At 50.4% G+C, this 16,990-nt stretch overlaps 1 protein-coding gene across 4 annotated transcripts in view; it reads left to right on the top strand.

Moving 5' to 3' along the window:
* Positions 1-16,990, top strand: part of SLC6A12 (solute carrier family 6 member 12) — a 46,409-nt gene that overhangs the window by 13,376 nt on the left and 16,043 nt on the right. For all 4 annotated transcript variants that reach the window (XM_063318896.1, XM_063318904.1, XM_063318913.1 and 1 more), the window contains exons 3-12: positions 167-301; positions 1,437-1,577; positions 3,151-3,238; positions 4,875-5,007; positions 7,897-8,031; positions 10,245-10,348; positions 11,790-11,914; positions 12,194-12,306; positions 13,644-13,781; positions 15,184-15,286. In XM_063318896.1, coding sequence (XP_063174966.1) covers positions 167-301; positions 1,437-1,577; positions 3,151-3,238; positions 4,875-5,007; positions 7,897-8,031; positions 10,245-10,348; positions 11,790-11,914; positions 12,194-12,306; positions 13,644-13,781; positions 15,184-15,286 — 1,215 coding nt within the window. The remainder of the gene's footprint in view (positions 1-166; positions 302-1,436; positions 1,578-3,150; positions 3,239-4,874; positions 5,008-7,896; positions 8,032-10,244; positions 10,349-11,789; positions 11,915-12,193; positions 12,307-13,643; positions 13,782-15,183; positions 15,287-16,990) is intronic.

Raw genomic sequence — 16,990 nt, forward strand, 5'->3', positions numbered from 1 at the left:
CCTTAGTTTTGTTTTGTTTTTTTTTAGCAGAGGTTGCACAGTTAATTCGCAGAAATATTTGTGTTTGTTTAGCTGAGTCCAGTTGTGGCCCCAGGTACCTGGCAAGGGGTGATGAGGGTAGGGTTTTAAAGAGGTTCCTGAGGCAGCATCTCACCCCTCTCTGCAGGAGCCTTCCTCATCCCTTACCTCATCTTCCTCTTCACCTGCGGGATCCCCCTGTTCTTCCTGGAGACGGCGCTGGGGCAGTACACCAGCCAGGGAGGGGTCACTGCCTGGAGGAAGATCTGTCCCATCTTTGAAGGTGAGTCAAATTACAGGAATTGCTGGCAACGCTTTCTAACAATTAGTGACTCAGAGCCTTTTTTGGAAAAGTTATTCTGTTTATGTCTTTCTCCTTCATTCTCCCGCCCTCCCTTCCTCTCTCTCCCAGCCTTGCTATGCCTCCTGGTGACTGCCCTGTGTGCAGGGGCAGTGCACTGACCTCCCCCCGCCCCCCGTAGGTGACTGAGGGCATGTGGTGCTGGCTGGGGGCTGTGCTGGGCCACCTGAGCCACCAGCTCTGCTTCGAGACGCTCAGAGTCAGGGAGAGAGAAGCAGCACGATGGCCAGCAAGAAGGGGGAGGATGATGGAAGTGTCAATATACAAACACTTGCACATAATCCAGGACAAATACAGAAGAGAGAAGAGGATGAGGAAGGCTGGCTGGCTGATGGCGCTTCCCCTGCCCATCGCTGTGCTCGGAGCTGCTGTGGCAGGCTGGTGTCCTGCAAACTGGGGGAATCACGCTCCACGCACTGGTCTGACAGCCTGGAAATAGGCTGGGTTGTGGTTAAGGCACAGGTATAAGAACCAGGACTCCTGGGGCTCTGCGAAAAGTTGTTTAATGGCCTTAATATGTTGAGGAATCTAATGTCCACAATTCTCCCATCCAAAGGAGACCTTATTATTACCCCAGCTTTGCAGACAGAGACACTTGTGCTCAGGCAGATTAAAGGCCTGGTTAGTTTGCTCAAGTACAGACGTGCCATGCTTTTTGAAACTCCCTGGGGAGTCTGGGACCTCCTGAGCTGGAGACCCCTGGGCTCTGGCACACAGCCTGGAGGACAGCAGTGGCATTTCTTTCAAGGCTACAGCTGGCTTCCCTGCTGGACTGGCAGTGTAATGCAGTGGCATGGTAGCGGTCAGAAAAAAGTTTTCCCACCAGCAAAAGGTTTTCTCTCTGTTCCACCATATCTAGAGATACCAACAATGTTTCCTGTCTGCATGCACGCTCTCAAAATCCTTTTGTTTTCTCTTGCCCTATTCTCTAGTGAGCCATGTTGTTGGTGTTGCAGCCTTCTTACCATGGCATGGTCCATGTCTTTGTTTGTGATTGAGCCAGACGTTGGGAGTTGGTTGGCAGCCCCATCCTCACTTCCTTTGCTTTCCTTCACAGGAATTGGATATGCCTCACAAGTCATCGAGTGCTATCTGAATATCTACTACATCGTCATCCTGTCTTGGGCACTCTTCTACCTCTTCAGCTCCTTCACCACAGTGCTACCATGGGCTAACTGCAATAACCCCTGGAACTCAGGTACACCTTCCCTTGGTCAGCTTCCAACGCTTACCTAATTGGCAGGAATTATTTGGGGTTTGTGGAAAATATTTTTTATTCAGATAAAAAGCTCTCATGAGCTGCAATGTGGTTAGGGACTCCTGCAAAGGCAACTGTCTTCATTCACCATGGGCCAAGTGTCAGACAGGGTGAGTGGTATGACCTGATGCCTAGCAGCAGGGGACAGTAAAACTATTTCTGCACGGAGATGTTTTTTCAGTGAAAAATCTGCATTTTTTGGCAAGTGGGAGAGATAGGTGAGTTGGGAGAGTTTTCAAGCCAACCTAGACTCCTCCTCATGCGGCAGGAGCTCTGGCACAACAATTTATCTTACTCTACCCCACTCCTTCAGAGTCACTGGGACAGTTGCTGCCACATACTAAACAATTTCCTTTGTGCATTCAGCTTTTGGCTAAATCAGGCTAAGCCTGCACTGGAAGATTTTGGCAGTACAGGTCTCCCAGTGTAGGAAGCAGTAACACAAAACTCCAAAGGCACAGTTTTCTGGTCCAATCGCATCCATACAAGCCTTTACACCATTACATTGGCCAGGGATCTCATCTCCTCATGCCCACAGTTCACATAAACTGTGCCCAGCAGAGAAGACCTGGCTTTGGTTTTATTCAAGGCACTTGGGCTGTGCCTGGGAAGGTGGGGTGGGTGTGAGATAATCCTCATGGATCTGATGTCCTTGACAGGCCTTTTTTACCATGTTGAACCGGTTGTTTTGCTTTCAGTGGAAAGCCAGGCTGGAAAGAGCTTTGGCAGCAGTGTGGTTCCCTCCCTTTTCCTCTTGGGTCAGATGGTTCATTTCTGTGATGTGTTAAATTTCTCCACTCTATGGGCCATTCACTCACAGCTTCCTCTGCCCCTTCATCCCAGCAGAGGTAACCAGGCTTTTAAAGAGTGGATCTGATTCCTTCAGCTTCCCCAGCATGGGTTGGTTTTTCAGGCAAGCCACAGATGTTCTCTTAACAGGCAGAAACTTCCCAGCCAGAGCTGGGCTTCCTCGGTTTTCCAGTGGATTGTCTTCTGCTTGCCAAATGCAAGATGAGGTGTATTTCTTGGATGCACAGCATCTCCTCTGTTTTTAGTAATTTCACGCTATGTGACAGGGTTAGGGATGGTAGAGTGGAAAATGAAAGCATCTGTGGCGTGTGTGAACATATGTGTGCATGTGTGGACAGGGAATGGTGCGTGGTGTGGGAGGAGAATGGGATTTTCTATCCTGGCTACTTATAGTGGCTATCCCTCACTAACGTATATTTTGCAGGCATCTGATTTCCATTTGGCAGGAATGCCTCCTCTCCTTCCCCTCTCCCCTTCCTGAAGCCCTCTGGCTACTGCTGGATTGGGATTCATAGCTGGGGAGAGCCAGAGTTTAATGAGATGCTTAATGAGATGCTAGAGTTTAATGAGATGCTCTATAGCATGGGGTGAAGGGTCTGTGTGCTGCCAGAGTGAGGGTTAGGGTACAGAGGGGAAGGCGCATCCTTCATGGAGGAGCCTTGGAGAAATTCTCTGGCTCATCAGCTTCCTTTTCTTTTGGTAGATCTCTGTGTGGACATTCTGAATAGCTCCAGCTTGGACAACAGGACCGTGCCTGCGAACGCCACCTCCCCCATGATTGAGTTTTGGGAGTATGAGATCACTTTCCCTCTGTTCAGGCTCCTCTCTCATCCAAAGGCTGCAGCTGTAGGAGTATCTGGGTGGAGGGCCGTGCGTGTCTGTAGGACCAAGTGAGGTCTCACATGTCAGATGCAAACATGGGGAGCACCTGGGCTGCGAAGGAAATCAGCACAGAGCCCAGGGACGTGAGGACTAGATACACCCTGAAGGCTGCTCACAGTCTGCCTGCCCAGGGGTGCTGGTGTGCACACACACAGAGGCATGGTCCCTTTTGGGCACTGAGGTGCCTGGGTGAGTGTGGCCACAGAAAGAGGCACCAAAAGAAGATGAGGACTTGCTGTAAGCCGCCGGGGAGCTTGCATTGAGTATTGCAGGCTCCTGTTGTCAGGCAAGCATGAGAGGCCAGGACAGACTGAACAGTCCTCTACAGTGAAACAGAAAGGGACAAAACTGCCTCTTCCCTTCTTCTGACCATGTCTTGCTTGGTGCCTCAGAGAAGTTGTCCATCAGGCTGGTCAGGCTCCTCCCTGGAGAACAGGGATCTGAGGCACATGCATGAGATGACAGAGAAGGACTCGAGGAGGTTTGGTCATGGGTCTGGAGGCAAGAGAACACCTCTGAGGGAGTGGTTCAGCAGCAGGAAAGAGAGTGTCCTGGAGAGTGTCATCACTGCAGCCTGGAGAGGTTGAAATGGTTGCTGGGGCCACACTTACCTCTCCACACTCAGCTGAGGAAGGGCTCATAAAGAAGAGGGATGCCAGGGGCTTGGCTTCAACAGAATTTTTTTTTTCCCCAGCTTCAGCAGAATTTTTTTTTTCCATTTATGTTTCTTAGGTGCCTTTGAGAGAGAGGCTTGAGTGTCATTTGTCCCTTGCAGCTGCCACAGGGCACCTAGAAGATGATATGCACCCATGGGTGCAGAAAGAGAATGCCCAGTGGTGAACCCCCTCTCCTGCCCTATTCTTTGCACGTACTATTTAGCGAGACCTGTGACCCCTCTGAAACGATTGTTCAGGCTTTCTGCAGAGCTTGCAAGGGCAAGGGGACCATGAGGGGGATGGTTTGGAAAAGGGTGTGCAGAGAAATTCTAAGTGTGGGATCAGGCTTCTGGGGACTGCATGAGCCACGGTGCCGAGCTCTCATGTGGCCCACCCTCATGATGGTGAGTCTTCAAGGAATGAGGCTGAAGGAAGGGCATGGGAATCATAAAGGCCATTTATGCTTATATATAGGGTGTCCATAGTATATCGGGAGGCTAGAGGAAGAGCGGTGGCCGTGGGGTGATGATGGCATTGGTGGCCTGCTTCAGATTGAGTAGTGTCTGCTGGGCAGCTGCCAGGGTGGGGGAATAATGGGGAGTGGGTGGTAATTTCGTGTTGCGTGGGTCTGACAGGCATCATGGTGCCATGGGCTTGAAGACTGGGAGGGTTCGGGCCAGCAACAGGACATGATGGAGCAGCAGCATCAGGAACAACAGAGAGGGGAGGTCTAGGCAGAGCTGGGGTAATTCGCATGGCTGGGAGCCCTGGGCAGATGTGTTGTGGGTAGTCTGTTAAGTCTTTGGATGGGGTAATACGGGAAAGGTCTGTACAGATGACTGGGGTCTGGGGTGTTAATGCTTCTCTCCCTGTCCCTGGACACCGGCAGGAAGCGAGTCCTGGGGCTCACGGATGGTATTGACAAACTGGGCACTGTGCGCTGGGAGCTGGCTCTGTGTCTCCTGCTGGCGTGGATCATCTGCTACTTCTGCATCTGGAAAGGGGTCAAGTCCACAGGCAAAGTAGGAATGGAGATTGTCCTCCTGGTCCATAAGCCTCTTTGTACCCGTCTTACATTTCTTCCTCAATCTCTTTTCCCTCTTCATGAAGTAGAGGCAGGAGACACACAGCACCAAAGTCAAATCTAAAGCCTGGTGGGCCATACTGATTTACACCAGCTGTGTTTGACCCATAAGAAGAAGAGTAAAAGAGTAGGTCAAACAGGGAGGAGAAAACAGGGAAAGACCTGGGAACTGAGGGTAATCTTGAGTCACCTTTTCCCTTGGAGATACCCACAGTGGCTGATGGATACTTACCAAGTGCCCTTGGGAATCATCCACTCACCAGTGTGTTGCCCTGGTGTGGCTTGCTGGTATTTTTTAACAAGATCCTCTGCAGTAGCAAACTTCCTATCCCTGGCAATAATTAAACACTTGAGCAAAACAGACAAGCTGCTGCCTGTAACCAGCTCGGTGAATAGATAATGAATCTCTCCTGTGTCTTTATCCTGAAAAATACTTGGGGTGGGAGAGGTGTCTTTGTGCTCTCCTTTGTACTCTTCCTGGCTCTGTGGGTTTTGGCTCAGCGGGTCACTTTCCGCCTTTTGCTGGTGAGGCTGGAGCTAGTGTTCCCTCCTGATGTTGGTCCCAAAGATTAGGTGGGCTGGTTATCCTTCTGGAGTGAATGAATATGTGATGCCTTGGGGTGGGTGTTAGGGATGCTGCTACGGCCTTGGCTTGTTCAGGACCTCCTTCTTTCCTGGAGCTGCAATGAGATGGGTGGGTCATTAATGGTTGGGTCTTGTGGGCATCCATGGGATGTCCCAATGGCAAAGGGAGGGAAACTAATTTCTGCAACAGACTTCTTCCTTCAAATCTCTATCCCTAGTATTGGCAGATGTTCCCTGTAGTACTGGACACTGGTGTTCCAGTGTCAAATCCCATCTCCCACCTTAAAACCACACTGCGCACTCATTTTAACAGAGCAAAACAATAGCTTGGTCTATTCGCTTGGTTTCTCCCAGTCTTTGCTGATGACCCTGGCTCTTGCTGGTGCTGACCTGCTGTCCACCATTCCTCAAGGAGGGAGAACCAGGCTGCACATCTATGGGGAGGGGGGATGCTCCATATTTCAAATCTTAAATCTCTGATGCTCCCTGCTTTGAATATCGCAGTGCCATCTTCACAAGAGGTATCATTCTGATCTTGGGAGATTGGGTCTGAGAGGCTGTTTGATCCGCATGGAAGTGTAATTAAGTCATCCCGGGTTCCCTTCAGCTCTCAGCCCTCTCCACTGAGTCTGTCCTTTGCCTGGTGCTGCCCTGGTGTGCAGAGCTTGCCTGCACAAGGGGAAAGTTAAAGAAGTTCAGTCAAGCTGGTTGGGCCAATTGGGTTTGTCAAAGTCAGGCACGAATGTGAGAAGAAAGAGTAAGCGTACTTAGTAGCTGGAATGGTTTTCCTGGGGCCACAGAAGACTTTTCCATCACAAGTTTTAGGGTACAGGGCTTACTTTTTACCAGCCAGATGTTATGAACATGGTGCAGCAATACAGGGTGGGTTTTTCTGTCCTGAGACACACCACAGGCCACTTGTCTTCTCTGCAGGTAGTCATTTCGAGTTTTACAGGGGCACTGTCAAAAAAAATCAACGCCTTCCTCCTTTTTCCTCACTGCCTACGTATTAGAATAAGCAGTAGGGAGGTCTCAGGTATTCTGATTAGGTGCATAATTTTGTTCAACAGTTGCAGAGTAAACAGGATGTTGTGCTTGACTGAAAGGCTGCTCTAATGGGAGAACTCTGCCAGACCCTTGTGTTTATGCTTCTGTGATTTAAGGAGTCCAAACTTAAAGAAACAATAGCAACCTCCGGAAAATAATTTCAAGTAACTCCATGAAGACTCATTTTCTTTAAAGGCCTTTTTCTTTTATTCATTTTGCCCACTCTTGTACTATTTCCACGTTTCCTTTCCTTACGCATTCAGCTGATGTGTATAAATATTCCCCAGAAGTGATTTCTGAAGGTAGATTTTAGTCCTTGTGCCAAAAGTTCTTGCATTCTCATTCAATTGGGGAACAGCAGAAGTGCCACGTACTGTGACTTACTCAACCAATTATCACTAAGCAGAAAAAACGTCATTTTAGGCCCCTCACTATGAATCCATAGAGTAAACAAGCCTTCGCATTACTTGGATGAATTTTAATAATGAATAAATGTTAGGAAGTTGCAACTTGCTCACGGATATTTTGCAAACAGAAAAAAATATATGTTACATTAGGCAATGGATTAGAGATGATTAATTCTACGATAATATTTATTTACATCGCACACGAGAAGAAGCGAAAAGAAGGTTTTACAAAAATAATGTTCTATATTTTCTCTAAAGGCTTTGAGGTGCCCCCATTTTTCACCTGTGAGCTCAGAGGCATTGAAGGGATGAGAGCACTGCATGAACACCCCTGGAAACGAGACCCCTCAGAGGAGCCTCAAATTGGGCAGCAAAAGTTCCTATTTAATTTGGAAAACTCTTGCTGGGAGCAGGACCATTTTAATAACTCCTCATTAAAACTCAGCGACAGGAAGAGATCTGGGTTTCTTCTGCAGCGCTAGAAAGATGAAGAGAACAGCTGGAGAGCAGGGAAATTACAGTGTCTGCAAAGAGAAAATAAAGCAGAGCAACCAGTGGCTGGGTCTTGGGTGAGGAACAAAATGTAGATTAATGAATCAGCGGTGAGATGTAACCCTGATTAATTTCTTTACCACCCCTCGTCTACGCTAGCAGTAGCAGCTATAGCTAAGAGCAGAGTCCAGGCATGTTTGCTGGGGTGGGGGCCTGCAGGTGAGATGAGATGAGACGATGCCTGTGCCCCCCCCTCCCCGCTGACCCTCTCTCTCCTTGTCTCCCTGCGTCCGCAGGTTGTTTACTTCACTGCCACCTTCCCCTACATGATGCTTATCATCCTGCTGGTGCGAGGGGTCACGCTGCCGGGTGCTGCCGAGGGGATCATCTTCTACCTGAAGCCGGACATTTCCAGGCTGGCAGACCCACAGGTGAGCGAGGGTCAGGCAAGTGCTCTCCACGGGAAGGTTTCCAGCGCCCTGGCCCTTGGGATCTGCTGCTAGCTGAGGATCTAGCTGTCTTCTCTGAAAGTAGACTGGTGGACCATTTAGACCTCCTTAAAAGGGCTGAGAGGGGTCTAGTGCCCCTGCACAGCACAGCCTGTTTGCTCGTGCATCTGCAGCATATGGGCGTATTAGGTCATTCCCCCTCATGGGCTCAGCAAAAGCAGAAGAGTATATGAAATATTCAGCATGTAACAGATGGTTTTACCGGGTCTTAAATGCAAATAATTAAGGAAGGGCGGGGGGAAACAATCTATCACTTTTCATTTTTTTCTGGCCCGGTTAGCACTTACTTTGGCTCCAACAGGGCCCTCCCAGGGAGTGCAGGGCCCCTGCGCTTGCAGAGGTTGAATGGAAGCAGGTAACCTGTGCAGCAGGTTCACTTCACCCGTCCCAGGGGCTGGTCCCGCTCACTGGGTCAGCGTCTGGCTGAAGGGACCATGAGCTGGAGCTCATGGTAACAGCTCCTGGCAGGGAGGATGCTGTGTCCCCAGGGAGGATGCTGTGTCCCCAGGGAGGGCAAGTCCAGATTAGGGCAGGGGGAGCAGCCAAACCCAGGACCTGCAAGGTTGCCCAAGTTGGCAGGAGGTGGGCAGCACCCTTTGGGGTCTGCACAGGGCAGACAGCAGGACCACCCCCCTCCAGACGATTCCCCCGGGGGTGTCTGCTCCGGCACCTTTCTCTAACAGCAGGTTGCTTCCCTTCCTCACGTGGGCTCAGCAACGCTGTGCAGGCTGCCTCCCTCATCCCAGGGAGGTGCTAATGGACCGCCCCCCAGAAGAGCATTTAAGCGACACTGCTGCTAGTTGTTCCACCGCTGAACCTTTTTTTTTGCGGAGGCAGCCAAGCAATATGCTTAACCCACAGTCTCAGTTTACTTCCTGCATCTTCCCAGATGGCCAAAGCCCCAACTGCTCCCAAACCAGCTGCCAAACACACTGTCTTCCCCCAAATGGCTTTCAGATGCAATTATGTGTTGTCAATACAAAATCTGTGGCGCGCTGAACGCAAAGAGCCAGCTGAACGTAAATGGCATTTTAATATCAAAATAAATAACAGGGGGGTGACTGGGCTGAGTGTGTTTTATTCATGGTCAGAGCTTATTCACTGGAAACTTCCCTATCTTTCACAGCCTAACTATAAAGCTGACATGGTCTTTCCAGGCTGCTGCAACCCAGCGTAGCAGGAGCGAGAGATCCTGCTACTGAGTTTAGGCAGAATATGGGGCTTTGGGGTAAAGCGGGATATGTGCCCATGCCTGAAGGGCTCCCATGGACGTGCCTATCTATGAGATATCCACGTGAATTTAAGCAGCGATGCCTGGGCTGGGATTTTTTGAAGGCTGCCAAACTGCAGCTGCCTGGATGTTTGCAGCTGGGGGGGCTGCTTCGCGGAACAGGAGGATGAGAGGGATCGCACAGGCAAACAGAAAGGTGGGCTCTTTTCCTGCCGGCCTGCTAACTCGCAGCTCAGGGCTTTCCCTGGGAGGGCACCGCTCTGGTGCTGCAGGTCAGCCCCCAACACGCTGAGCAAACAAGGGACTCCTCCATGGGGGTGAGGGCTGGAGCAGCGGTGAACAAGCCCACTCAGCTTTTCCTGTGCAATGCTAGAGCAAAGGGGAACCTGGGTCCACCACACCCCACCAGCCTGATATCGCTCATCCCCCTTTCACGCTGCACCGTGGCCTCAGAGATGTGGGGAACCAGATTTGGGAGCAGGGGAGTACATTGATCATGCAAAGGACTCGCTGGCCCTCTCTTGGGACATCTCACCAGTGGCTCTGTGAACCCTGAGCCACTTATGGACCACGGACACCTGCAGTACCAATGTCAGCCAAAGCCATGTTATCAGGGACGCCGTCTCCACCCAGAAAGTAAAGGTGCGGGATGGGGGAGTGGTGTGCCCCGTGACTCTTTGAGTGGGATATGAAAATACGGTCCCCTCAGGAGCCTTTTACTGTAGGACTTTCCATTCTATAGCTCAGTTTTCCCAGAGAGGTATCCCAGTTTCTACATTCACTGAGCCCCTCTCTGTCTCATGCAGTTTGTTCTGCATGGATCAAGGGACTGCTGCTAGACAGGGCATAGCCATTTGCTTATTTTGTTGCCAGGTCTGGAGACCACTGACCTTCTCTGTTCCAGGTCTGGATGGATGCAGGCACTCAGATCCTCTTCTCCTATGCCATTTGCCAGGGGTGCCTGACAGCCCTGGGCAGCTACAACAAGTATACCAACAACTGTTACAGGTAAGAGGAGCCTGGATCCTCACATCCTTCTGGAAATTTGCTCAGAGGCAAACCGCACAGAGCTGCATCTGAGGCAGGCTCTGTCCCCACAGGAGGCCTTGGGTCATGCTACTTTGACTAATGAGCTGCTCAGAGTGTGGAACCTGCAGAGGACTCGCTGTGGGGCAGAGTGGCTGAGGGAAACACAGGAGATCCAGAAAATGGCTTTACTACTGTTCTCTTGCATGAGTCAGCTTGGAAACGGGAGAGATGAGAGGAGAGGGAGGGAGTGAAAATGGGGAGTGTCTCCAGCCACTGTGGAGACACCATGGGCTATTTTGACAGGGTGGGTGAGCAGGGGTGGCACAGCCAGCTCTGCTGTCACTTGCTAGGCAGGGAAAATGGTAGGAAGATGATGCCTCCCTGTCTCCAGTGCTTTACTGACATCAGGGTAACGTACTGCCAGTGGCATTTTGATCTTCTCACAGAGATTAATCAGGTCTGTCTGGCCTCCTCCTTGCCCTTGGATTACAGATCTATTTTATCCATGGCCTGACATGGAGCTCAGTGAAGCCATCAGGACCATTTCTGACACCTTCCAAAGAGCCACGAGGAGCGGGGGCTTTGTTATTCCTTCATGTGTTGCTCCAGCGTGGATGGGAAAATGTAATGGTACTCTAGAGACATCAATCATCTCTCCTCTTCTGTTCTCAAATAGATGCTGCCATGGCTGTTGGTCAGGCAATTAATACTTTCCCCTGGCTCTCCCAAAACACATCTGTCACCAATGGAGCTGTGCACTGATGCCTTCCTCTAATGCTTTAGGTGCCTTGGACTGGCAGTTTAGCTCTGGGTGGCCCAGATGTGCTGGGTGTCCACACTGTCCCATAGCAGCTGATGCTGTGGGTTGGTTCTGGCAGCTGCCCAGGCAGGATCCCGGCGTGTGGGGTTTCCAGCCCAGCCAACTCATACCCTGTTAGGGCCCTATTAGTCCTTGTTTACCAGCCGTGCTGAACCCGTACATGTTCACGCTTTCAGATGCTCCTCTTTCTTGACTATGTTTGCTTTTGCAACCTCTTCCCTTTTCTAATTTGCTGCTTTTCTCATTTTCTCTGTTGTTTTTCTTATTCTCTTGATTCCTGTCAACTTTTTTGTCGCCATGCTTACGTATATCATTGTGGCATCCTATTCACAAGCCACTGGTGGTGCCCTATGTCTCTCTTTGTGCCACGTATAATCCTATAACTCTTGAGCCGCAGGGTATAAAGTAGGCAGGCTGATTTTTGCCTCTGTTCTGGGCTTTTTATTTCTGAGGGAGTTCAAGAGCAGCATTGCTGTTCCTTGGTCAATGCCAAGGACCATGGACCATGCTGTTTGACTGAAGCTGAGTACAGACATGATGCCAAGTGGACGCATTCTGCAGCAGGAAACACTGACTTCTCTCTGGTCTCCCCCCCTGCAGGGACTGCATCATGCTCTGCTTCCTGAACAGTGCCACCAGCTTCGTTGCTGGCTTCGCCATTTTCTCTGTGTTGGGCTTCATGGCTCGAGAGCAGGGTGTACCCATTGCAGAAGTGGCTGAATCAGGTAGGTTCTTCCAGGAGATTTCAGAGGCAAGGCAAAACAGAAAGCCTGAAGGGGAGGGGAATTTTCTGAAGCGAAGCCCAGGATGTTATCTACATCCTCTATCGCTGTGGGTGTCTGCAGTGAGGTCTGCAGGGCCAGTGCTCCTGGACACAGCTTTCAGCCCTGTGTGGGCAAGGAGACATGGTGAGATGAGCTTTGAAGCTCAGTCCATGCTGCACGGTGGTGGTGGCAGGCAGTGGTGTGGAGGACACATGTGGTCATCCTGTGGTCTGTTGGCAGGTCCTGGGCTGGCTTTCATAGCATATCCAACAGCAGTGACGATGATGCCTGTGTCTCAGCTCTGGTCTTGCCTCTTCTTCCTCATGCTGATCTTCTTGGGACTGGACAGCCAGGTACAGCAAATGCCCCCTCCTCATCTAACGCCCAGGTGCCTGTCCCTACCCTGAGCACTCCCCAAGGCCATGAGAAAGGATAAGGTGGTTATGTGCTTTGCTGGTACCTCAAATATGTTCTCCACGTTGTCAGCAGCACTTTCACACTGTGGGAGCTCAGAGCCAGGGCTGATGGGAGGCTAGTGTTTTTGTGTGCTGGCACCGCTGTTTGGCATCCTTCTCCCTGTGTGTATGTGAGGGTGTCCCAGCTACATCCTCTCCCACCTCTGTGCCAGCACCAAAACTGTGCACACTGTGGACTGAGGCCCAGCACAGAGCAGGGCAGTCTGGGAAGGGGAATGGGGCTGTTTTCTCCCAACTGCATCTCAGCAGAGCAATCCCTTGCTGGTGGGCCCATCTCTTACCCTCCCATACAGCTGCTGTTCCAGGAGAAAAACCCAGTAAGAGCATCCTGTGGAGCACAGTGTGCAACCCTGTCATGCTGGCACAAGGGGAGCAGCAGGGGATGCCCTGGCATGTCTGCCAGGCAGGGTGCTCTGCTCAGGCTCCACTTTGCAGCACCGCAGCCCCTGTGCCTGGAGAATGAGGTCTCTTTCCTCTGTTTCTCTCGGTCAAGGTCCCCTCCTGTCTCATTCGGCTTATGGCTCTGCTTCATGGTGTCCGGGCTGTTCTAGGAATGGCTGATGCTTTCTCACATACCCCATGGGTGACATGCACTGTGAGACCAAGAGCCACGTAGTGATGAGCAAGCATCCTGCTCCATGGTCAGCCGCGAAAGCCAGAGATTCACCTGTGGGACCCCTGGCCACCCGCCCTACTGGGTTGTCCCAGGCAGTCATGGCATATTTTACAGCTGGTCCTGCTGTACAAGGGGTGTGCTTGATGTTAGAGCTGTGCCCCCAACAGTCACCTGGCTACCCTTATTTTCACGGTGGCAGGGGGATCGCCCCTCTGTCACAAGGGTTCCTTGTACCATCTCAGATGCTTCCTCACCCTGCTCGAGGGGCACAGTCTTGTCCCACACCTTGGTCATTCCTGCTGTGCAGCCGCATGCTCTGTTGGGTTTGAGGCAATTCCTTGTACGTCTCACAGTTCATCCCCCCAACATGGGGCTGTACTTTTAACCCCTTCAGTCTGCAGCTCCAGAGGAGACCTCACTGATATACCAAGCTGTGTTTGGGTCCCTTGCAGTTGCCGCTGGCACTTGGAAGCAAGACAGACAGAAAGAGAAAACAAAAAAAATAAGTATTTTGGTGGCTGGAGGAAAAAAGGGTAGTGAGAGGGAATGTGTGCTTGGGGAAGGAGAGACACTGATTTTTCTAACCTGTCTTCTGCAGTTTGTCTGTGTGGAGAGCATGGTGACAGCTCTTATCGACATGTTCCCTAGCGTGTTTCGAAAGAAGGGGCGTCGGGAGCTGCTGATCCTGGCCATCGCGGTCATATGCTACCTGCTGGGCTTATTGCTGGTCACTGAGGTAAGAAAGGAGTAGCTGGGGTACAGCCGAGCACCAGAAACCCTGCTAGACTGCTCTGGAGGAGCGGGTAGACACAGCAAGCTCGTCTTTGATGCTGCTAATTGTTCTTCATCTCTAATGCATTAGCCCGTGTCTCTCACAGACAACACTGGTTTTATCCTGCGTGATGCTATTGTTCTTGCTGCATAACTGAGCCTTCCAGAGAGACGGTCCCACAGTCCAGAGAGGCTGCCTGACATACAGCTTTGTGCAAATACCAGGCCTGGTGGCTAAAACAATCCGAGCTGCACGAGCAGAAGCTCTTCTAAGGGCAGCAATCATTTGCTGGCTGCTTTCCACAAGAAGCAGAGCAGTGGGAGGGAAGGCTGGGAATAGTGGCTGCACTGTAATCCTGTCTGAGCCAGTGAGGGCCCTGTGATCCCTGGGACCAGAAGCAGGAGAGCTGTGTCAGTGCGATGCTATGTGCACAGTGTTTGCCCTGCTCTGCAGCTAATAGCCAAGCACCTCTTCCTGCACAGTGGTTTGCTGTGCTGTGCTGCACTGTGGGGTGTTAGAACTCCTCTGTGTTGCCTCCGTGTGCTGTGTAGTGATGGCTAAGTCCTGCTAAACTTCTTAGGCACTGCTGAACGATCCTGGGCAGCTCCCGCTGCAATCAGAAGAGCTTAGAGTGAAACTTCATTAACGGTTCCTATGACTTTTGCATGCCCCCTTGCATGGAGGCATCTATTCCCATTGTCACAGAATGTCACCTCATACGTAGTGGGATGAAGGAGTAACTTCTGTGCTACACTGACAGTGTCTAGAGCCCTTCAGCACTATTTGAAAGCATCTGGTTGACTTGTATTGGAGAGGCTTTCTCTTTGAGAAAACACATGAAAGTATGAGAGTGGAGTCATCCACTGACCTGTAGAGGTGGCTGATGGCAGCTATGCAGGATTCAGCTCAAAGGCAGCAGGGAAGTCACATGCATCTGCCATCGCAGGGCCTGGACCTTGAGCAATATGTAAAGATGGATGCAGCAAAAATGAGGTATCTGAATATCCTGATCCTCAGGATCTCAGTTTCATGGGTGCAAAGTTCTGCACTTCCACATAGGGTTTTGAAATGATGCTGGAAACTTGCTAACTGATTTAAAACAAGCAAACAAACTGGATCCTGCTCTTATGGACACAGAGACCAGCCTAGCCTAGCAGTATCATGAAATGAGCATGAAAAGCTCTCCTGCCACCAAACCTGACTGTCTTTTTGGTACAAAGAGGGCGCAGCCCTGAGAGAAGGCTCTTCTCCTTCTCCCACCTGGTCTACGTGCAGTGTTTCTGCAGCTATCCTGCTTCCCTCGGTCATTTTTCCCCTCACATGGAATAGTCCTGCCATGATTCTGTCTTCTCTGTCTCTTCAACAGGGTGGCATGTACATATTCCAGCTCTTTGACTACTATGCTGCCAGTGGCACATGCCTGCTCTTCCTGGCAATTTTTGAAGTCATCTGTGTAGGATGGGTGTATGGTAAGTGGAGGACAAAAACCTGTTCTCAAGGCAAGGATGGGGTGTTGAGAAGTTGGAATAGACAGAAAAGATCCTAAGGGGGCAAAGGAATGCTGTAATTACCCTCTTTCTTGTCTGGTTTCCACTGTGTTTCCTCGCAACATTTCTTAATTGCTCCACATTTATAGTAGGAATGCTTTTTTCCCCTCTCTGAAGGTTCCTTATGTTGAACTACCTTGCTGCTCTTCCCATCTCTCCTTTGAATTAGAAAATCAGCTATAGAGGAGCGACTGCTGTTCTTTGGTCTTTGTTACTGTCTGCTTACATTGTGCCTTTAGTTTAGTCCTGTCAGCTAATTTAACACAAAATGCTGGGATGCAGACTCCTGCAACGCTTCCTGTTTGCAGGGGCTGTGCTGGCACTCCTAAAAGAAATGGAAGGGACTGCTTTGGCTCTCAGTGAAGTCTGTAACTAAACTACTCAGGAGCAGGATTAAACTGAGCTCCGTGAACTGTCAGAAGGAAACCAAGTGCTTGTTAGTCTGTGCAGTAAGAAGAGGATCCTGTGATGTCCTACGGGAGATCTCTTCCCTGCTGAACCGTGCCTGAGCACACAGGCTGCAGTTCATCTCCCTGAAGCACACGGCAAGGCTGGTCGTTTTCGGGCAAGGGGTCTAGTTGTGTGTGATGCAGGGAAGATGCTCTCTCTTCTTACCTTCATGAAGCTACAGGAGCTCAGTACCTGTCAGGATCATGCAAAGATGTAGAAGATCCCAGCTTAGACCAGACTCTCAACATCCCACGATCATGCGTCTGCTGGTTCCTAGCCGCGCCAAGCAGCATGGCCATCCTAACCTAAGGAAAAGATTGCAGGCACGAGCATCATGTTGTCTCTTTCAATGGCGAAGAATGGATGCTCAGGAAGGAGTATAATAGCAGAAAAGTTAGCAATGATACTTTCTGAGAATATTCTTACAGGTTCTAATGACTTATTATCGAACCATAGAAAGGTTTGGGTTAGAAGGGACCTTTAAATGTCATCTAGTCCAACCCCCTATCATGGGCAGGGACATCTTTCACTACATCAGGTTGCTCACAGCCCCACCCAGCCTGGCCTTGAACACTTCCAGGGATGGGGTATCTACAGCTTCTCTGAGCAACTGGTTCCAGTGTTTCAGCACCCTCATAGTGAAAAATTTCTTCCCTTCTTCCTTACATCCAATCCAAATCTACCGTCTTTCAGTTTAAAACTGTTACCCGTTGTTGTGTCACTATAAGCCCTAGTAAAAAGTCTTTATCTGCCTTTCCTACAAGCCCCCTTTATATACTGAAAGGCTGCAACAAGGTCTCCCCGGAGCCTTCTCTTCTTCAGGCTGAACAACCCCAACTCTCTCAGCCTGTCTTCGTAAGAGATGTGTTCCAGTCCTCTGATCATTTTCTTGGCTTTTCTCTGAACCCACTTTAAGAGGTTCATGTCTGTCTTGTGCTGGAGGTACCAGAGCCGGATGCAATACTCAGCTTGTTTCCCAGGGATTTTCAGAGCCAGAAGCCAAATCTATTTATCTCTCTTCTGTTAATTTTTCCGGTTGACTCGGAAAATGCTGCAGCAAGGGGCTCCATGGCTTGGTCAGGTGTTGTGTGAGGAGTCACTCTCTTTTCCTGGTTTTGAATCTGCCACCTGCTAATTTCATTTGGTGCCACCTTTGTCTTATTTTAGAAGAGACGG

Source organism: Chroicocephalus ridibundus, chromosome 1 (genome assembly GCF_963924245.1).
Source record: "Chroicocephalus ridibundus chromosome 1, bChrRid1.1, whole genome shotgun sequence".
Taxonomy (NCBI): Eukaryota; Metazoa; Chordata; class Aves; order Charadriiformes; family Laridae; genus Chroicocephalus; species Chroicocephalus ridibundus.